The sequence below is a fragment of the Chelonia mydas genome, chromosome 1, assembly GCF_015237465.2.
Source record: "Chelonia mydas isolate rCheMyd1 chromosome 1, rCheMyd1.pri.v2, whole genome shotgun sequence".
NCBI lineage: Eukaryota > Metazoa > Chordata > Testudines > Cheloniidae > Chelonia > Chelonia mydas.
Window position 1 is genome coordinate 239,684,059 of NC_057849.1, and position 22,735 is coordinate 239,706,793.

A 22,735-nucleotide genomic window follows, 5' to 3' on the forward strand; every position below is an offset into this window, starting at 1 on the left:
AAATATTCATTTTTCACTGCGTGTTGAACACAGTTTGGTCTTATCTATGCCAGCAGTCAGAGTTCAAAGATGTTTGAGGGGTGTGTGAAGGGGAAAAGCAAGCTGTATTTGGCTTCTAGAGTCAAACACACTACTTCTATTCTGCTGTAGAAAAGGCCCGCTGAAGCCTGAAACTGCTAAACGAAACTATATTTGACAACTGTTATCAAAGCAATGTCTGGTTACTCTGTTTTAGCATCTTTCAAATAAATCATAATTAAACATACTTTTTGCTAGAGGTGCGATAAACTATTTCCCCGGCCAACACAGACAGAACTATGTTTGTCAACGAATTATGAACAGAATTGTAACGAGCAAGACTTGGTGCTTTATCGAAGATAAGCAATACCTATGAAACAATCATGCTGTACAGATAGGCTTGGCAGAATTCAATTTTATTTCTTTTATAATTTTATTGGATAATATCCATTTTATTTTAAACCTTTTTTTGGTTATTTAAATTTTCACAGTGGTTGGATATTATGGATGGGGTGTCAGTCAATAATTACTGAATGACAGTAGATGTTGCGATTCAAAAAGTTAAAGCTTTACAACCATTAAAACATAATTTGTCAACATCACATGTCAAAATATACAAACATCTTAAATCCAGCTCTTAAGCAGCATTCTTTTTACTTTGCCTATCTGTGAATTTCCTATTACTGACCAGGGTGGATAAAAATCAATGGATTTAAAAAAAATGGATTTTATTGATTTAAATCAGATTTTTTTGATAAAATGCTTTTTGAGGAAAAAACTTATCTAAAGATTTTAATTAAGAAACATTACAGCTCAAAGATATCTCATCATGGAATAGGGATTATAAATTCTAATGCTACAGTATGAGACAATATATTCATGGAATGTTTAAGAAAAGATTTGTAAATGAGTTCCAATAGTTCATGGATTAGGGACCCAATCTTTTGGGGTTCCACAGGCTTCTGTATAGATTATTTAGGTTAATCTTTCTATCTACCCAATGGGACTCAGTGCTCAGTCTAGAAGATACCATCAAAGATGCTCAGCTTTGCAGTTCTCAAACTGTGGATTTGTGTCTCCAGAGTTAACATGATTGTTAACAGCAAAAATGTAGACGGAAGGAAGTAAGGAAGGAAGACAGAAAGACAGACAGAAAGACCTCAACCCTATTGTCCCTCTGCAAATTTGTGTATGCTGAGTCAATCCCTTACCTCTCTCTAAAAGAGCAAAGTTTCAAAAAGTTCAATGAATAGAAGATTGTTGGGGACGGAACAGATCTGGACAAGGAGAAGAAGTCTGGAGAGAAATGTGAGAAGGGAGGGACAGGCAGTAGAAACAAAAGTGAAAAACTGTTTGAGCAGCATATTCCAGAAGTCTTGGGGTCTTTCTGAGTGTAGCCTTCATTGATTTGAGATCTACCATACCATTCTCTCACTAGAAGGGAAAACCTATAACGATAGCAAGCTGTAAAAGAGACCCAATTTGGGAGTATTTTACTGAAGTTCCTCTACCTGTGGGTAAGACAGGCATGTGTGTAAAATGCAAACAGCGCAACAAAGAAATGCAAGGCCTGGTTGCCCAAATGAAACACCATGTGAAGTGCTCCTTCTCAGGAGAAAGCTGCGTTGAAGATGATGAAAGCAACATGTCTGAACATGCAAGATCTTCAGGTTGGTAAACTTTTTTATTTCAGACTTCTTTCTTAAGGACTACCTGTCTTCTTTCTGGACTACTCTTGAATTCTCATGTTTGAGCAAAAAATATAGTTGTTACTCTATGGTACTATCATTTCAGATGCAGTTGTGATAAAAAACAAACAGCTGAAATAGGCAGATCTTCCTTTTACAATTTCACCTTTAAAGTAGTACTTAGTGTCAGTGAACGCAATGAGTAATACTAAATGAGTAGTATGGTAATAATAATTAAACAACTGCCTTGACTTATTTTGTTTAGGAGAATCCATCCTCAGAATACAGGATTCTGAAGACTATCCACCTTCAAGGTCACCATAATTTTCTATAGTTTCAGAGTTATCTGCTAATGAGAGTGTTTCAGTCACATCATGTAGGTCACATAGCCACAGTATATCACTTGTAGCAAAAAGAAAAAAACATAATCTCCATCATCCAGAAACAACCACAGATAAGTTTGTGATAAGAACCAGCAGATTATAAAAAGAGGTAATTGATGAAAAAATTGCCCGGATTGTTTATGCAACAAACTCTCCTTTCCATATAATTGAGAAGCCACACTTCATTAAGATGGTTCAGTCATTAAGACCAGGATACAGTCCACCCAACAGAGCAGATGTGGCAGGCAAATTGCTGAATAAAGTGTATGAAAGAGAAATTGTGCAGTGTGCAAAAGGTCTAGAGGGTGAAATTGTTAACCTGAGTCTTGATGGGTGGAGCAATGTCCACAATGATCCTGTTGAATGTGCTTGTGTGACAACAGAAGAAGGGAATGTCTTCCTTACAGAAACAATTGATACATCAGGAAATGCACACACAGCAGAATACTTACAAGTAGTAGCACTAAAAGCTATAACAAACTGTGAAAAAAATTCAAATATCTAGTATGCAGCTCGGTCACAGGCAATGCTGCAAATGCATCCAAGATGAGAAGAAATTTAGGAGAGAGTGAAGAGAGTCCCAAGCTAATAACATATGGTTGCAGTGCTCATTTGATGCACCTCCTAGACAAAGACTTCAGTGTTCCAGAAATAACAGCTAATGTTGTTGAAATTGCAAAATACTTCCATAACAACTACTTTGCAGCAGCTGCTCTGAAAAAAGTGGGAGGAACCAAGCTAACTCTCCCGCAAGACGTGCAATGGAACTCAGTAATGGACTGTTTTGAGCACTATATCATGAACTGGCCTAATCTGATGACAGTTTGTGAACAAAATCATGCAAAAATAGATGGCACTGTCACAGCCAAAGTTCTCAACATTGGGCTTACGAGAAATGTTGAACACATGCTGAGTACCCTGAAGCCTATTTCTGTAGCCTTAAACAAAATGCAGGGAAATAGCTGTTTTATTGTTTTTAAAAAATGAATGGGACAAGCACTATCTCCAGCTCACTTTCTTGCAAATACTCTCAATACTCGGTACCAGGGTCAAACTAACTGCTGAAGTTAGCTTATGCTGAAATAAATTTGTTAGTCTCTAAGGTGCCATAAGTACTCCTTTTCTTTTTGCTGAAGAAGAGGAGCTGGCTATGACATGTACATCCAGCAATCATCCCCCCATAATGCCAACTATAATAAACTTCAGAGCTAAGGGTGAACCATTCAAGAAATAGATGTTTGCTGATGATGTTTTAAAGAAAGTCACACCAGTGAACTGGTGAAAGTCACTTAAGCACTTGGATTCAGAACTGTTGAAGTGATAATCTCACTTTTAACTGCAGTAGTTTCTTCTGCCAGTGTAGAAAGAATATTTTCTTCCTTTGAACTAATTCATTTCAAATTGAATATGTATTAAGGTTATAACAACCAACAAGAATGCACTTTTATGAAGAAATCTGAGTCTTCCTGACTAGTGATTGAAATCATTATTTAAATCAAATCCACCCTGTTATTCACTGAAATATTTTTTCATCTGTGTGAACGTGTACAATGAAATCGACATTTACTGACAGTTACAGATAAACAAATTCTTCCAAACCTATATACAGATTACCACCCAGGGCTCGTAACCCGCCCCCACCATAGTTTGAAACAGATTCCAATATGCACAGAAACTGTGTTTTGGTGTAACAGTGTATTAACATAGTTTCAAAACACTGTTACAAGCCCCAACATGGACAAGACTTTAAAGACTCATATTTTCATTTAACACATTCAGTGTAAACAATACACTTCTTAGGGGCTGTATTAGTTTCTTTGCTGAATATGAATCTCCTCACTTGCCCTATGGAATAGGTTCAGGTCACAGAATCATGCCAACTTGGATAGAATATACAAGTAATGCACAATATTTCAACATATTGAATTAACTTCCCTTTGAAGTTGAATACCTTGCAGCCCTGATCCAAACGAAAGGGCTCAGTAGGATAAAAGAACAACCTTATATTGATGTAGCCTTTTAACTAAAGTAAATATTGATTTTTTCTTTATTTACAAAGATATTGTAAATTCATAGCACCATTTATAAAAGGCTCATTTACAAATTGAGAAGTTAACCATAGTAGCCTCTCCACCCACTTGCCCTCAAGGTAAACAACTCCAAAATAGGACACTGTAACTCTTAGTTCCAATAAGGCAGGTGCCAAGTTTAATCTCTGGGCCATCAAGCCTGAATCCTGCATCACCTCTGCACTCTGTTCTTACGGAAGAATAAAAGGCAGAGGCTCAGGGAGAAAGCCATTTCCCCAAAAATGTTCATCTAAAAGTACCTTTAAACTACTTCCCCCTACGAAAGTTGGTTTTAATGGATCACCGGTTGCAGAGTGTGCCTTGCTAACATTTTATTTCTTCCACAGTTCCTTCTAGTTTCCTACAGCTACCAAGTTATATTTCCTGATTGGTCATTGCAGTATTACCAGTTGGAGGCCAAAAGTATTTTACTCCCCAGCTACTAAAGGGTCACGAAATTCTCTCTCATTTCCTTTTGACCCATCATCTGCACTGGACATTCACTACCTCAAACCAAAAGCAAAGCAGCCAAAGTTAACCAAAACTACTCCTAAAATGCTATCCAAATGATTGGCTTTTAAGATCAACAAAAGGTTCTGTTAAAGCCCACTCCACAGGATGTGACAGTAACGCTAACACAGGAAACCCCTCATAGGTCAATATTTTTAATAAACCTATGTTCGCTCTACTCTATAATTTTATGCACAATAAAGCAAGCAAGCTTTCAGAAAAGTAATAGAGCGTGTTCCAATAATGACCTAGATATTTTTTTAATATTGAAGAGTGTCAGACCTGGTAACTCTCCTCTAACCTTCCTCACATTACCAATTTCTCTTTTGGTGAATTCAGTGGTGGTGAAAGTTGCTGGGTTCATTGTCATGAGACTGAAGTCCTCTTTTTATCTAGAGAACAAGTATATCTCAGGTGATCACCTGTTCATGACTACTGAATCCTTGGCGACTCTGTGAAGAATGTCTACAAATGTGCAAATTAGCGACAAATGTGGTTGTTGGAAAGGGAACAACTGTCCCTAGAAGTATGGAAGAAGAGGGTTTATAGAAACACTAATGGGTAATTCTTTGATTTTCACTTCAATGTTCTTCTTACATGGATACTGGGAAACAACCTGAGAATCATCATCATCTCTTTATGTAGGCCAAACAGCTATCAGATTGTAACAACTTCCACTCAAGAACACCTTGGAGTGGGTTTGAACTAGCGACCTAGAGAGACAAAAGTTTTTATACAGCATCCTCAAATCCTAATGTTGCTAAAGTTTCTGGCACCGCAGAGCTGAATCTATAATCTCTCTGAATCTCCTGAGAAAAGGAAGGTGCTCATTGCTTAGAGAAACAGCCAAATCTGTTCTTGCATTGCACATTGATGTTATATGGGACGATGCCTTGGAGAATACTAGTACAGGAAAGTTATTTCCAAGCATTAAATGATTAATATTATAGGTGAGATAATTTAACGTTATCATTCCTCAAATCAAAAGACAAAAGCTTTAATATTACTGCTGTTACAAGCCCCAACTAAACTAAGACACAAATATTCTCCCTAATCAGCGTGGATAAAAATAATTTAGAAAATCATTTCAAAAATATTATTTCTTGTATTTTAAAAATAAAATGTATTTAATTTAAATTTATCTGTTTAATATTAAATTTGAAATTATGACAACATATGTTAAGGCCTAGACTTACTGTAAATTTATTTAGATCAATTAAAAAAAATATGCTGCATAAAGGAGCCCTCCTCAAGTTTTAATGAGTTCAGGGTTCTGCTTTTTTATTTTTATACTGAATCAATGGAAAACATCTTTAATTTTTGAGGTCAACTCAAGCTTTATAAATGACACAAAGTCATGTACTGCATTAAGTAAGAATCTATATTACTTTCCATTCTTTACTACACAATGCATGTTGGTATTCACATTTTTCCAAATATAAGTACTTCAAGGTTTTTTTGCTTAAAAAAAAGGCTTTTGCCTTAATTACTGTTGGTTTCAGTTTAGCTAGCAGAGATAATATTTTCTTTGTTTGGACTAGTTCATTCAAAACTGAGAAAGCATTTGGGAGTTGAAAAAGTAGAAGAGTTTATTTTCCTCTTCCAATCTGTGAATAAAAAACAGGTGGGAGAGGATGAGATCTATTAATTCTAAAAACTTGAAGGACATGGGACCAATTTTTAAAAAGTATTTATGCTGTTTAGGCACCTAACTCCTATTGATTTCAATGGGAGTAAGACAGCTAACCTAATTCAGCACTTTTGAAAATCCCACTAAGCATCTATCTGCATTTTTAGACAACTAAATATCTTTGAAAATCTGGCCCAGGGTTACGAGACACAACGGTCAATTCCCTAACTATAGTTAATAGTTCCTTTTTTTAATATATTAGTTGCTTTTTGAATGCAAACTATGTTTTTATAGCATGTTTTGTTTTCCTTACGCATTCAGTATATTTAAAGTCATTTTATTTAAATTAAAACAAATTGAAAATGCTAGCTTTGTGCATTGTTAGCTGAGATTCAATTTCTATCCAAATGCAGCCTGACAGAAATTCCAAGTAAAAAATTATCATCTAGTAAATAAGAAATGAGTCATTCAACATTTTCTAACACAATACAAATGTAAAAATTAAGAATCTGAAAAAAAATTATGTTGAGCTACATAATTGCTTAAATAAATATGTATACATATAATGTATCACCGAGGATAGCAAAAAAAAAGTACCAAATTTAGTGTAAAGACTATATTTAGTTGCATATTGGCATCATTTAATGGTTATACCAACCAATGAGAATTAACTTTTTTTCTGGAAGGGGGTGGCAGAGATAACTAAAAAGTACACGTTAAGCAAGATTAAAATCAATTATTTAAATCAAGGTTTCTTGCTTGCTAATTTAAATGGTACTCCAATTAGTGATTTACATCAATTTGATTTGTATCAATCCACCATGTTCCTATCATATAGGAAAGTTGTGATTCTGCAGCTTCAATCTCTCACAAAAGCTATTACAGAGTACCCACAAATATCCACTGTAAAAAAACTTTTCTTCTGTGTGTGTCAATCATAGCCATAATCATTTACCAGATACAGCTAATAAAAACATGCCTAATCAGGAAAAAAATAAAACGCACATATAACTCATTTCATAGTCTGATACAGAATGTTTGTATCATCATTATCCTACAACTCTTTCACACACATCTGCCCCCACTTTGAACACAAGCCACTCTTTGCCTATTACTGATTTTTTCTGTCATGCATGTCAGAAAAACCTTTTCTGATACAATGGCGCCCTCTTTTGGATCTTTCCCATCACTGTATTTATCCAAGTTACTCAACTGAAATGCTACAGTGTCACAGCAATTTATGCCTGTTCTTGAAGGATTTCCAGAAGTAGCAGTTTAATTCCAGTGCTCATTAAACTTTAGAAGTGCAGATGTACGCTTTTCCCCTATATAACACAAGAGTTTAAAGAAGATTTGTCATCAAACCCAGAAGTTCCTAAATTTAAGAAAAAACTATTTTCAGAATATGTGGTTTGCTCTCTGAAGCATGGCATGCATGTCTCAGATGTAAGCAAAAGCTTATGTGCAAGAGTTCCACTAAGTGCTGATGGTGGTAATGAAACCACAAAAGCAGCCACCAGAATGCTCTCAGTTCCTCCACCTTCTCTTTTTAGCTATATGATCAGCCATTGCAAACCCCCTCCCCTTTCCCTCAGCCCAGCCATAGCAGATTTCAAGATAGCTGTATCTAAGAACGGATTGCTAATTGCACATTAGTACAGCATGTATATACATGCATATGTACATACACTTGTCGTTCTTCTAGAATTCCTTCCCTACAGAATCCCAAATTTCTAATAGGTGAAATGATTTGTTCAGTACAAGCAACACTGAACACAGCCACTAATATGGGATATTCTGGAATGCAGCAAAAATGTCCCAGAGGCAAGAAGGATTGTAATGCCCTGCAGATCCGAGGCAGGAAACAATCAAGAAAGAAAACACACAACCCTCTCTGGATTTCCTCCCCACCTCCAAAGTCCCAAATAGTCCACATATATAGAAGTGTCCATTTCACCTCTGTCTGCAGGATGGCAGCTCTCTGTTCTTTAGCTGTAAGGGATTCTTTCAGCACCTCGATATGCTGCTTGCTGTCAGAGAACTGGTTTGTGAGGGTCTCCAGTTTTGTCTGCAAGGCCAGCAGCTCAGTGTCCTTGCGTGACAGCTCCTGTTTCACCTGACCAATCTGAAGAAGGAAACAAACATGGGGAAGAGGAAAAAGAAGAGAGGATCGATAGTTACCAATCTATACCTTTAACACAGCAATAAAAAATGATCATTCATAAAACTACCAAAGAAGAGAATGATATTCTAAAGAACAAGTCTTTAGCTGCCTGTAAGCCTAGTAGAAAGGTCTCCACAGAACATCAGGGGAAGGAGGGGGAAGTAAATCCCATTCAGTTAGTAAAGGTATGCATTTAAATAGAGTGAAACCCATATTCAGTTGTCCTATAATGGACAATCCAAAATCAACTGTTTACCAGGGGTAGTCTTTTAATGAAGATGCAACAGAACTGTACTGGATATGTACATTGCTCAGGTAGTAACAGTGCATTGTAAACACCTAAAGAGATTAGATATGTTTGGGTATACCTCTGAGTGATCTCTTTGATGGGTGTTTGCCTTTTGTCACTTGAACTCGTTTCTTCTGCCACCCTTTCAGAGCACCAATCCAAACCCATCTCCAGAGAGAATGTCAGTGAAACATACCTTTCATTTTTACATTTGGTAAAACTAGCATTTCACCCTTCCTGACAAGAGAAACATCCCTTTATTTGGGAATCTTTCTTAACGTGAATCCGAGTATAGTGTAAAACTATTAACACTAAAATTACAACAAATCATACTAAAAAAGCTGCTTTTGGAATTGCTATGCAATGAAAATCTCTATGCAGATTTAGAGTTCACTGAAGACAGTGGCAAAATTCCCATGGTTTCAAGAGACAGAGAATCTCAATGAATAATGAGTGAAAAATTTCATCTGCACAGTAGTGGGGTAAGATTAAAAACCTCAGACTAAAAACAACCATCACCCAGGACACCTTTGGAACCAAACCTGAAGTCAAGAATACATGCTTAAAGAGAGGGATTGGTTGAGGCTACAAACTGACATAAATCAGGCTTATAATTGGAAATTTCTAGTTTTGCCTCCTCCCCTAAAAAGGGCAATTTAATTTAGGCCTAACATTTTGATCAAAGGAGGAGGAACAGGTCTTTATAAAGCCAAACATGAACAATTTACAAACAACTTCCCCAGCAGTGCTGGAAACCCAAGCCCAACAGCATGCTAAATTCATGCAAACCAGAAAATGAAGCAGATTATAAACTAAAATGAAACTGACCAGTCCAATTTTGTTTTCCAAACTGAGTGAAATACACATGAAAAAAGCATAAATCTTATTTTTTTAAAAGAATGAACTATATTTTAAAAACTGTCAATTTTAATAATCTGAGGTGTTAATGGCAATACAGATATCTTAAAAATAATATTTTGAGTCCTTAGATGAAAGTAAGGAAGTGGACAAGTTTCCTTATATCTTGACAATACCCTGTTGATAAATGGATATTTTAAAAATCCTCTTTCTTGGATGCTACTGCAGTTTTTCTAACACATCACCTCAGACCTGTGTGTCCTGGAGTAAAATGGTGTGTAGGGGAGATGAGTGTAGGTGTGTAGAAACTGGGGGCAGTTTAAAATTTCTTTCTCCATTTTTTTAAAGGAGAAACTGGAGAGAAGTTAAAGAGAATTTCATTTAGAGGACTATTAAATGGTAAGTCATTAACTTAATTCTGACTTTAATGTTCATCTTACACTAGATGCTAGACACCTTAGTTCTTTTTACTGATAGAAAATACTTCAATAAAAAGATTCCTCATTCCATTTAGCAGAGAGGCACCTAAGTGTGAATTGTAGCAGTTTCTGCGGTCAGCCTCTCAAACTTTTGTTCCTATATAACAACCAAAACCAAATGCATTAATTACCTTGGGTACAGCATAAGAAATGGAAAGGAATTACAGAATTTCAGGCTAGTTCAGTTTTCTTACCGTCTCTCAACCAAAAAAACTTTGTAAGCTTCAGATGGCACTACATTCTCCAATTCAGAGGCAAAGCAAATTCGAGTAAAATCACTGGTCAGTTTTGCTTTTGAAAAAAGACAATTTACTTTGGCTCCATCTGAAGAAGAGGGAATTTAGACCCTCTTAGCCCAGATTTTTTAACTTGATGACGTTTTACCTGCATACAGATAGTACGCAATATTAATAGTCCCAGGAAATGTCATAAATTCATTGTCCCCAGATCCAAAATTTCAGAGCCTTGAGCCCCCCGAGCTATCATGCTCAAGCTCTTTAGGAAGGAATGTGCTGCATACCAATCAAAGCTGCACAGGAAATGAAGGCAGCCTGAAGTGTTCACATCTCTCTGCTCTTGAACACACACTGATCACCCAGAGCATTCACAGTACTTTACAGTAAGGAAAAACTTAAACATATACTGCAGAAATGATATAGGGCCAGATTTTCAAAAGAGAACAGATCTCATTTAGGCAACTACATCAAGGATATATTTTCAAAAGTGTTCAGCACCAACAGCTCCCACTGTTACATCTTTGGAGAGATACTCGAAGGAGCTCAGCACATGCTGTAGAAAAAACTATGCACTCATTTTGGTGCCTAAATAAAACTGCAGCTCTTCTGAAAAATCTAACTGCAATTTTGGGTGCTGAGCACTTTTGAAAATCTGCCCCAATATGACAGAACAAATCACCATCAAGTTGAATCATACTACTTAAGACAACAAATAAGGTATTCAGAGTGCGTTTTGAACAGTGATGCTACAGATGCCAAGCTGATGTGAACAAGAGGCAGATACAGAGCAGAGCAAACTGGTTAGTTCTACTGTCATGTAAATTAGCAGAGTGTAAAAGAAGAAAAGTGTAAGCTACCAGAAAGCCACAGACCTAGCAAAGACCCAGTGAATGGCCACTGCACACAAAGAGATGAATCTTACGGCAGAGACCTCAGCCTGGAGACCAGCCACTCTTTTTTTCAGCTCCTCCCCTTGAACCTCTTTGGCACTTAGTTCTTCCTTCAGTTGCTCTACCTGCCACGACATTGTTATTCTTTTCAATGTTTATCATTTGTTGTCTTCTAGTTGACCTGTTTCAGCCATCATAGTGACTAAACGTGACAAAGAACTACACAGCAAGATCATGACTGGTCACTCATTCCCTCATCCTTGCTGTCATGATCAGAGGAGTTTAAAGTTCCTCTATTTTCACAAGTCCCCAGGCAAGAGTTTCATCACCATACTTATAAAAATTGACACTACAAACATGGTTACAGTTAGATTTATATATTTCAGATCTAGGGCATATTACCCAACCATTTTGAAACTGGGAGCAAGTAGAAAATTAAAACAAATAGTGAGAGAAAAATCATTTACTTCAAAGGTGTAAACTGGACTAATATGCCAGGAAGCAGCTGTTGATGTTAACACAAACACATTACTAAAAGGACAACTATGTACATTTATTAAGCAAGACAAGACAGAGGGATAGGAGAAGACAACAGGATTGTGGCTGGTCATAAGCCACAAGGGGGATAAGGCTGTTAAATCAACAAGGGGTAGGGAGGAAGTTGTCTGCAGGAGAGAAGAATGTGTGATGTATGGAAGAGATCCAGAAATTTATCACAAGCAAATAGGTTCATCAAGTCTGTAAATGGGGAGGATGATGTGATGTGAGTTTCTAACACAGTGAAGGGGAAATAACTGGATATGGTACGGCAGTACGAAGGCTTGGTAATTCAAATGGCCTTTGCATATGCCTAAAATGTTTCCCCTTTCCCTCCTCATATACTAGTGGTAACTCAACAGGATAAAAAGCGCTATTTAAAAAACAGAGGCGTTTTCCCTGGGGTGAGTCAATGTACTGGAGTGGTGGAGGCACTAACAAGTCTTATTACCACATATATTTCTGCTTTAGGGGATTGTAATCTTGTGTTTAACTTTCTCCAACAGGTTAGAACTATATTGTTTAAACAAATCATTTCATTGAAGGACAAATACAGTGGTGAGCACTCCACAATATCCAGTAGAAACAAAATATGAAGTGACCTTAAACTCTACAGTCCAGCAAGCAGTGTTGATACCAAGCTCTGGGCCAAAGTACCTGTGTTTCTCAGTGCCATCTTGCCTTGCAGCACAAACATATTCATAAGTTTGAAAAAATCTTGGCACCACTACTGAAGTAGAATCTGTTCATTTTATGACAACACTACTGGAAGGACAGTGCAATAGAAACCCCTTCACTACAGTTCATGCTCACCCCAGACTTGAAATAACACTAAATCTCCTGGTCATGTCACAGTGATCCAACAGGTCAAATGGGAAGAAATACTTTTCTCCCTCCATAAAGTATTTTTTAAAAGGCTGCTAAACTAAGGGCATGTCTACATGAACACTTAGTGCACGGCAAGCTGGGGTGTCAATCTACAGCTCTCCAACATACCACATGCTAACTGTCCATATGACCTTGCTGACGCCCACTAGGGAACTTTTAGTGTGCATCAGCAGAGTTCACACACACAGTTAGTAAGCAGCATGTTAGAGAATTGTAGCTCTACGACCCAGCTTGCCATGCAGTAGGTGTTTAGGTTAATTAAGGGCATATCTACACAAACTATAAGAAGAACTAGATAAGAACTAGAAAAGAACCAAAGATATCGACAAATCTCAGTTAAGTCAATGGAAGCTATGAGTGTAAATCTAAAGACAGAATCTGGCCCACAGTTCTATAGCTTTCCTTAAACATTCCATTTTCCTTTGTTAAATATTCTAAGGCTAGTCCAGTCATTTCAGAGTAGAATGCAGATGCCTCCTCTCTCCTATTTCCCAATGCTCGCAGTACAGGACCGAGGGCAGGTCCCAAATCTATCCCTTGATTCGATGACATGAGTAGGAATACTTCTCCCACCTGTTCCCCAAGGCTCAGAGTTCATTATGCTACTATCATTGTTCTCTCATTACCTTGTTTTTCATGAATTTGGAATGACTACGGTACACCTCCATTTGCTTTATTTCCTCCTCACGCTCTTCTGTGCTTAGAGCTCCATTTGACTTCAGCATCTGAATCTCCTCTTCCAAGTCACGTAGGCCACGTTCCATGGAGGAGATTTTTGAGTCCTGAAAAGAGTAAGAAGAGAGGGAAAGCAACGTGCAGTTAAATGTCTCATTAATACATTGTAAGAGGGACAATGTATATGACTGCACCAGTGTTGTAACTGCCCCTTAATAAACATTCCCTGAGTAATTACTCTGCACCTGTTTAAACATCATCTCTCTGAGCAACTAAGACTGACTGCCTGAGAGGGCACTTTTCTCCAATTCTCTCCATTCTGCAAGCAAAGGAGTATAAGCCTCTAAACTAGGTTGTTGCTATAGGTGGCATTTGAAGTGAACACTAAGTAAGAGACTATGAAACAGTCACTTTGCAGTCCTGAGGTTATATATACACCAGAGAAATTATTATGGTGACAGTAATACAAATAATGATGGCACAGTATTAGTACAAACAGCAGTTTCATAGTGACCCTAAGCCATGGATGTGCCACAAGTATGGAAAAAGAGAGCTTGTGAAACAAGTTCGTCTCAGCTTCTACTGATGTGGTCTACGTGACAAATGAGAAACACAATAAACATCATAAAGCACGGAATGGATGCACTGATATCAATCTATTCCTGAGTGGATGAACATATAGGGGATGCTAAACTAGTCCAAGTCTCACACATACTTTTTCAAACATTTCTACATAGTTAAAAAAATACATACATGTTACAAGTAAACAATCCAATCTGTTGTCTTTTTCATGCTGTAACAGAATAAATGGAGATCTTCCAATCTACTTGATTTATTGTTGATTGTTTATTGTCTCAGGTGTTAGACATAACAGGAAGAAATGGTTACTAACCTATTCTGTAACTGTTGTTCTTCAATATATGTTGCATATGTCCATTCCATTTCATGTGTGTGCATGCCCAGTGCACAACTGTCAGATTTTTCCCTCAGCGGTACCTGTCAGGGTGGGTGCATGTGTCCTCTGCTACTGCATGATGGTATAAAGGACAGAGCTGCGCCCAATCTCCCTCAGTTCTTTCTTACCAGACAGACTCCAGTAGAGAGAGGAAGGAGAGTGGATTGTGGAATGGATACATGCAACACATCTCAGAGAGCATGATAGTAACTGTTTCTTCTTTGAGTGATTGCACACGTCCATTCCACTTCAGGTGATTCACACAAGCAATTCGTACAAGCAGTTCAATCTGGAGGGGAGGATCAGAGTCTACCTGAAAAAAGATTGAAGGTCGACACAACAAACTTGGCTTCATCTCTAGATTGCTGAGAAACATCATAAGAGGAGGCAAAGGTATGCAAGTTTGCAAAGGTCCAGAATAGGCACTTGGGGAAAAAGGGCATTTGCAACCTCTAGAGCCTTTGATGAATGTGCTAACACTCTCTTTGGAGGGTTTACATTGGCCAAGTCCTAGCACAAATGTTAACAAGAGGAGATCCAGGATGAGTTTCTTTGAGAAAAGTCGGGACCTGCCCTTCATCCAGTTTGCAACTGCCACAAACAACTGTGAAGATGATTGGAATGATTTAGTCCTGTCCAGGTAAAACGCCAACACTATCCTAGTCTCCTCCTGACATCTAACATGTGAAGACTCTCCTCATCCTTCTGAGTATGAGGTTTAGAGGAAAAAGCTGGTAAACAGATAGCTTGATTAATATGGAAATGAGACACCACTTTGGTGAGGAACTTTAGATGAGGGCACAGATACAGCTTGTCCTTTTAGAAAACAGCATAAGGAGATTCAGACACTAGAGTTTGTAATTCATCCACTCTCCTGGCTGATATAATTGACATAAAAAAGGCTACCTTCATTAAGAGAGGGAGTAATGAACAGGCAGCCAGCAGGTCAAATAGAGAACTCATTAGCTTCATTAACAGCAGATTTAAGTGACATGGATCCTCTATTTGGGGATATAAACAGTTCACAGCCTTTAGAAATCTGATTGTCACAGGATCTGAGAAAAGTAAGCAGCTGCTTCTTCAGCATTCCTCTCAGGTCAGCTTGACCTCGGCCTAAGGCTTCAACTACTTTAATCACTTATGCTAAGTTAGTAACTTATGCTAAGTTATAAGAACAAACTTATTGAACATTTATATGAAATAGCATATAAGCACTTTTTTTTAATAACAAGTATGGAACAGGTTTTTCGGGGCGGGAGGGGGAGGGGCAGGATTGTTAGGTATTTGGGAAGCCTCACCCATGCAGACCTGGCTGATCCCAAACCTCTCCCATTCAGTCAGGCACATCTGCCCCTGTCCCCGCACTCCCCATCCCGATGAGTCCCTGCAGCCTCCTCTTCCCTCCCCATGTGGCCATGCACCCCCACTCCCATTCAGACCCTGGCTCAACCCTGTCAACCCACTAGCTTCTGAGCCCATGCCCCAGTCTGTCCCCCTCACTAGCCATTCCAGACCCCAGTCTGTGACCACCCCCAGCAGCCCCATGTGCCATATTCTGTCCTAAACTGGCTCCATGGGCTAGGTGCTGTGATGAACTTCTACTTCTGGGGGAAATATGTGCCACTGCATACACACAGAAAATCCTCCCCCGCGCCCCCACCGAAAATACAATCTGCCCCAGAAGTGCTGCAGTTCTACCTTCTGCCCACCAGAGGCTACTGTAGCACCAGAACAGCCTGCTGCATTCCTACTGTTGGCTATTCTGGCACCACAGTGGCCTCTGATGGGCAAAAGACAGAACTGCAGCACTTCTGGGGCAGACTGTATTTTCTGAATAAAAAAATAAAATTATGTGGGACACATAAATTCTGTGCATGCGCAGTGGTGCAGAAATCCCCCAGGAGTAATACTGGATCAGCTCAACAGGCCATCTAGCCCAGTATCTTCTCTTCTGACAGTGGCCAGTGCCAGATGCTTCAGAGGGAATGAACAGAACAGGGCAACTGTTGAGTGATTCATCCCATCATCCAGTCCCAGCTTCTGGGAGTCAGAGATTTAGGGACACCAAGAACATGGGGTTCCGTCACTGAGCATCTTCGCTAATAGCCACTGACGGACCTATCCTTTACTAACTTATCTAATTCTTTTTTGAGCCCAGTTATATCACTCGCCTTCACAATATCTCCTGGCAACGAATTCCACAGGTTGACTGAGCATTGTGAGAAGAAGTTCTTCCTTATGTTTGTTTTAAACCTGCTGCCTATTAATTTCACTGGGTGGCGTCTTGTGTTCTTGCATTATATAAAGGCTTAAATAACACTTTCCCACACCATTCATGATTTTATAAATCTCTATCATATCCCCCCTTAGTTGTCTCTTTTCCAAGCTGGACAGTCCCAGTCTTTTTAATCTCTCCTCATATGGAAGGTGTTTCATACCCCTAATCACTTCTGTTGCCCTTCTCTGTACATTTTCCAATTCCAAAAACCAGTTACTAACCTTTTGTAACTGTTGTTTTTTGAGATGTGTTGCTCATGTCCATTCCATGCTAGTTGTGTGCATGCCACCTGCACAGTTGCTGGAAATTTTTCCCTAAGTGGTATCCATTAGCCCCCTCTGGAGTTGTGTCCATATGCGTCAGTATAAAGGACGCCACTGGCCCCACGCCCTCTCAGTTCCTTCTTGCAAGTAGCTCCAACAGAGGGGTAGAAGGGCTGATCATGGAATGGACATGAGTAACATATCTTAAAAAACAGCAGTTACAAAAGGTTAATAACCATTTTTTCTTCTTCAATTCTTGCTCATATCCATTCCATACTAGGTGACTCACAAGCAGTATTCCTGGAGGTGGGCTCAGAGTTCATGGACATGTTGAGTGCAATACTGCTCTCCCAAAACAGGCATCATCATGGGCCTGTTGGATGATAGCATAATGGGAAGCAAAGGTATGAACCAATCTCCAGGTTGGGACTCTGAAGATGTCCTGGATTGGTACCTGCACGAGGAATGCTGTAAATGAAGTCTGGGCTCCTGTGGAATGAGTGATCACAATGCCCAGAAGCAGAATCTTCGCTTGCTTGAAGAAAGCTCAGATACAGGTGATTTATCAGGACGATATCCTTTAGGATGACACAGGTAGCCCTCTCATCCTTTCCGCTATTGCTACAAAGAGTTGCGTGGACTTGCAGAAGGGCTTAATCCTCTTGATATAAAAGGCGAGGGTCCGCTTAACATCCAATGTATGACGTTCCTCAGAGATTTTGTGAGGTTTTTGGAAAGAAGACAGGTAGAAAAATATCCTGGGTGTTGTGGAATTGCAACACCATCTTTGGTAGGAAGGTGGGATGGGGGCACAGTTGGACCTTGTCCTTGAAGAATACCACAGAAGGGAGTTCTGACATCAGGGCTTTGATCTAAGAGGCTCTTCTGGCCAAGGTGATCACCACCAAGAAGGTGACCTTCCAAGAGAGAAGCAGTAGGGAGTATGATGATAAAAGATGAAAGGGAGGCCCCATGAGCATCAACAGACCAGATTTAAGTCTCATGGGGGGGATCGGTTTGCAAACCTGAGGATAGAGTCTTTCAAGCCCCTTGAGAAACAGGACTCTTCTTATGGGAGAACACTGATCTGCCATTCACTGGAGGGTGCAAGGCTGAGATGGCTGCCAAGTGAACCCTTGACAGAGCCAGACCCTGATGCTTTAGATGGAGTAGATTGTCCAAGATAGACTGCAGAGAAGAACGGGATGGAGAAGGTTCCATTCAGAGGCCCAACAAGTGAAATGTTTCCACTTGGCCAGGTAGGTAGCCCTGGTGGAAGGCTTTCTACTACCTAGCAAGATCTGTCAAACCTGATCCAAGCAGACTTGTTCTTCAGGGTCCAGCCATGCAGCAACCACACTGTCAGGTACAGAGAAGCGAGGCCTGAGTGAAGCAACTGGTCGTGATCTTGTGAAATCAAGTCCAGGCAGAGTGGGAGCACGAGTGGAGGTGCCACTGAAAGGTCCAGAAGCATAATGAACCAATGCTGGCATGGCCATGCTGGTGCTATCCGGATAACCCTCGCCTTGTCCCATTTGATTTTCAGGAGGACCTTGTGAACCAAGGGGATCACTGGAAAAGCGTACAATAGCAGTCTGACCACGAGAGCAGGAAGGTATTGGATAGGGAACCATGCTGTGCCTGCACAGCAAACAGAACTGATGGCATTTCCTGTTCTGTCTGGTGGCAGACAGGTTCACCTGGGGAGGCCCCCACCGCTGGAAGATGACACTGACTACTTCCAGGTGAAGAGACCACTTGTAGTGAGAGGAAAAGAATCTGCTGAGGCAATCCGACGGCGCATTTCGGGCTCCCGGAAGATGTGACGCCTCGAAGTGAATGGGGTGTTCCACGCAGAAGTCCCACAGCTGGAGGGCGTTCTGGCACAGGGCTGAAGATCGAGCTCCTCCCTGCTTGTTGATGTAAAACAGTGAAGCAGTGTTGTCCGTCAGGACCTGCAACACTTTGCCCGAGATCTGGGGAAGGAACACCTGGCAAGCCAAGCGTATCGCCCTGAGTTCCCCGACGTTTATATGCAGGGAGAGTTCTTCCTGGGACCAGATGCCCTGGGTCCTGAGACCGCTGAGATGGGCTCCCCACCCCAAGTCTGATGCACCCAAGACTAAAGTTACCGACGTTGAAGGGGCAGCAAGGGATACCCCCTTCCATTACAGATACTAAGTCTCTCCACCAGGTCAGCGAAGTGCGGACTGGAGGCGGAACAGTGAGTATTAAGTCCAGGTGGGGTCTGCTTGGGGAGTAGACTGATGCCAGACAGATCTGGAAGGGTCTGAGGCACAGCCTTGCATACTGCACCATGTATGTACTTGCTTCCATATGTCCCAATAGTTTAAGGCAGACCTTAGCAGTCATTATTGGGTGGACCGTGACCTTGGAAATCAGGTCTGACATAGCTCAAAATCGGGCTTCCAGTAGGTAAGCTTTGGCCTGGGTCAAGCCAAACACTGCCCGATGAACTCTATTCTCTGAACCAGGACTAGGGTTGACTTCTGCTCATTTATCAACAGACCCAGCACTTGGAAGGTGGCCCTTACAGCACTGATGCTGTGTTGCACATGTGCCTGACGTTTGATCTTCTTCTTCTCTGATATGGATAGACCTTCTTCTATGATATGGGTAGACCTGCATACCTTGACACCTGAAGAAGGCTGCTACCACTGCCATACACTTCGTGAAGACCTGTGGGGCTGCCGATAAGCCAAAAGGAAGAGTGGTGAATTGGAAGTTGCGTTGATCCACTATAAACCTGAGAAATATTCTGTGATCGCGGAAGAGAGAGTTGTGGAAATAAGCATTACGTCAAGGGCAGCAGTCTCCTGGATCCAGGAAGGGAATGACAGAGGCCAGGGAGACCATGCTGAACCTCAGTTTCTTGATATATATGTTGAGGCGACACAGGTCCAGGATGGGCCGTAGCCACCTCCCCCCTTTGGGATTAGGAAATATCGGGAGTAAAACCCCTTTCCTCTCAAGTCTCGAGGAACCTCCTCTATGGCCCCAAGATGTAGGAGGGCTTCCACCTCCTGGATGAGAAGCTGCTCATGAGAAAGGTCCCTGAAGAGGGACAGGGGTTGCACCCCACTTGTCTCTCCACTGCACCGGAGAACACCCTATCTTGGTGCGTTGTTTTTTATGCCTCTTCCTTGGCACTGGGGATGGAGAGCAGTGTCGGGAAGAGCATAATGCCAGAGGAGTGCTCTGCACAGATATCGAAGTGCTCAGTGTCGATTCAGAGCAGTTCAGCTCCGAGGCTGGTTTGAGAGCTGCCTCCATAAGAATGGCCTTCAGCTGAATGTCTCTATCTTTCTCATGCGGGGTTTGAAATCCCGGCAGATCTGGCACTTCTCTTTAACATGAACTCCCCCAGACACTTTAGACGGCTAGTGTGAGGGTAACTAAATGGCATCCGCTTGCTGCACGAGGCACATGGCTTGAACCCCAGGGACCAAGGCATTCTCAGCCCCTGGGGCGAAAAGTCCCTTGACAACGGGGACAACTAATAACATTACTGTATACACTAACTACAATAACTATATAAAATATGAAGAGAGAAAGTCCAAGCCACTGGGAAAGAAGCAATGCTATAGCAAGAGGGGTCATTCCAGCAACCGTCACGGGTGGTAAGAAGGAACTGAGAGGGCACGGTCCAATTTCTTCCTGGCCATTAGTCCCTGATTGGTGGCCATGACAGAGGCTTTAGAGGATACCAAGGGTGGTAGGCACTCAAAGGAGAATGGTGAGGTACGTGATGTTACTGTGAAATGTATAAGCCAACTCTGAATCAAAAGATGAATCAGCCTCCTCCGACCAAGTGGAGGATTGTTCCTGGATGTTGGTATTGATGTCAGGAACTTGGAAAAGGTGGCCCTGGAGAAAACACAGCTGACTTCCCTCTGGATAGCACCGCATGAAAAGGCACATGCGAGTCCACGGTAGCATATGGTAGGACAAAGCCACCAATAAGGCTACAGTAGCAGCTGCCTGTGCTGGGCGAGAAGTCTCTAGCATAGCCAATGAAACTGGTACCAAGAGACTCAGAAGGATCCCTAGCCACTGTATAAGGCTCTGAAGTCAACTGCACTGGGAAAGTCTCTTAGTGCTGAGACATCAAGGGCAGCACCGCTGCATTAGAAGGAGCCACTTACTGGCCAGTCTCAATGGGCCAGGGCTAGTGCCAACAGTCCTGCCTGAGCAGTTGACTGCTTCAGAGAGTGCCTTGGTCTTGAACACACACTACTGTCTTTGTTCACATGCTTGCTGCTGGAATTTGAGCCAGGGGACCTTGATCTCCCAGATATTGAGTCCTTAGACACCATCTTCTGGTGCCTCTTGTTCAGTACCCAGGAGGGAGAATGGCCATGAGGATCAGCAAGACCAGGAGGAGCACTTCTGATGGATTCCAATGTGTTTGGTACCTACTCTGAGCGGGAAGGCTCCAAGGGTGTGCACAGGACTGCCTCCATCGCAGAAACTTAAACCTCGCCTCTTCTTGGTACTTGGTTTAAAATTCCTGCAAATTTGGCATCAATTGTGAATGTGAGTATCCCAAAATCACTTGTGGCTGGAGTGTGGGTCATTCACGGGCATAGGTTTTTTTTGCAAGAATGGCAGGGCTTGAAGCCTGATGATCTAGATATGCGCCAGCACCAGTCACCCAGGAACAGAAACTGAAGTGTTTAAAAAAACAAAAACAAAAACACTTTAAAACGAAACTTACTTTTGTAATTACAGTACCTAACATTATTGCTACTAATGTACTAAAACAAGTACCAACTATATACAAAACACAAAATGAGGAAAAGACTTGCAATAGCAAGATCACACACTTCAACAACCATTATGGGAAGTCAGAAGAAATTATGGCATTGGGGGGTGCCCTTTATACCATTGTGCAGCAGCACGAGGCAGCAGAGGACACATGCACTGTCTCAATGGGTTACAGCTGAGAGAAAAATTTCTGACAACAGTGCACATGACATGCACACACACACCTGAAATGGAACGGACACATGCAATCACTTGAAAAGGAATTGATGCACACAGAACACAGAGCCCTTATGCTCACTATTACACACACACCTATTCATTTATAAAATGCATCCTCTAAAAGCAGACGTGTCTGTCCTACTCAGTTTCTCCAAGGACTACTAGCAAACTCATTCCCCGGAAAAACTGTAGGGTTTGACACTACCCACCTTTCTACCCTATGCTCACCACATACTTCTTTTACTTGTTATTTTCCCCAGCTAGATGCACAGATTGATAAGACTAGAAGGGACTATGATCATGCAGTCTGATCTCTTGCATAATATATGCAACAGAATTTGATTCATGCACATCTCAAAGTGTAAAAAGGGGGGTTATTGAGGCATGCGCTGCAGCTAACAATCTGAGAGAGAAAGGGGAAAAGACCAGCTATATGTTTTCAAAAGGAAAACTGGCTGGCCTGTTAGGAAGCATGGGGAAGGTATTGGGAGACTCCAAAATGGAAAAGAGAGAAATGGCTATAGAGAAAGTTAATCCTGGAGAACAAGAGTGGGAAGTGGTGAAAAGGAAGAGTGTGAATGCAAAGATGAGTAGGAAGAGAAAATATTTATTTCTACTACACTTTTCATGCACATTATGGAACATACAATCTGGCATACAACTACATGAAGTTGTGTAAATATATATGCAATTCATTTGTGGTCCTTGGGCTCTCTGATGGGGTGTACCTACCCCGCACCAGCCCTGAAAGGGTTAACTGTTGCAGGCTGAGGAAGCCCTGCCCTCCGACTCTGGTGGGCATGCTTAGCCTGAAGGCAGAGTATAAAAGGAAGCAGCCCAGCTCAATCTGGGCAGGCTGCTGAAGGGGGAGGATACAGAGTCTTACCAGGGAGCGGCTACAGGCCCCAACTATAGAGC

The 22,735-nt window shown here is 41.0% G+C and overlaps 1 protein-coding gene across 18 annotated transcripts in view; it reads right to left on the minus strand.

Annotated features, from left to right (window-relative positions):
* Positions 1 to 22,735, minus strand: part of ERC1 (ELKS/RAB6-interacting/CAST family member 1) — a 551,656-nt gene that overhangs the window by 388,375 nt on the left and 140,546 nt on the right. For 12 of the 18 annotated variants that reach the window (XM_037877963.2, XM_037877956.2, XM_043540333.1 and 9 more), the window contains exons 5-7: positions 13,266 to 13,421; positions 11,256 to 11,339; positions 8,256 to 8,423 (exon numbers count right to left, since the gene is read on the minus strand). In XM_037877963.2, coding sequence (XP_037733891.1) covers positions 8,256 to 8,423; positions 11,256 to 11,339; positions 13,266 to 13,421 — 408 coding nt within the window. The remainder of the gene's footprint in view (positions 1 to 8,255; positions 8,424 to 11,255; positions 11,340 to 13,265; positions 13,422 to 22,735) is intronic. The other 6 variants (XM_043540362.1, XM_043540357.1, XM_037877967.2 and 3 more) reach the window with 1 other exon arrangement.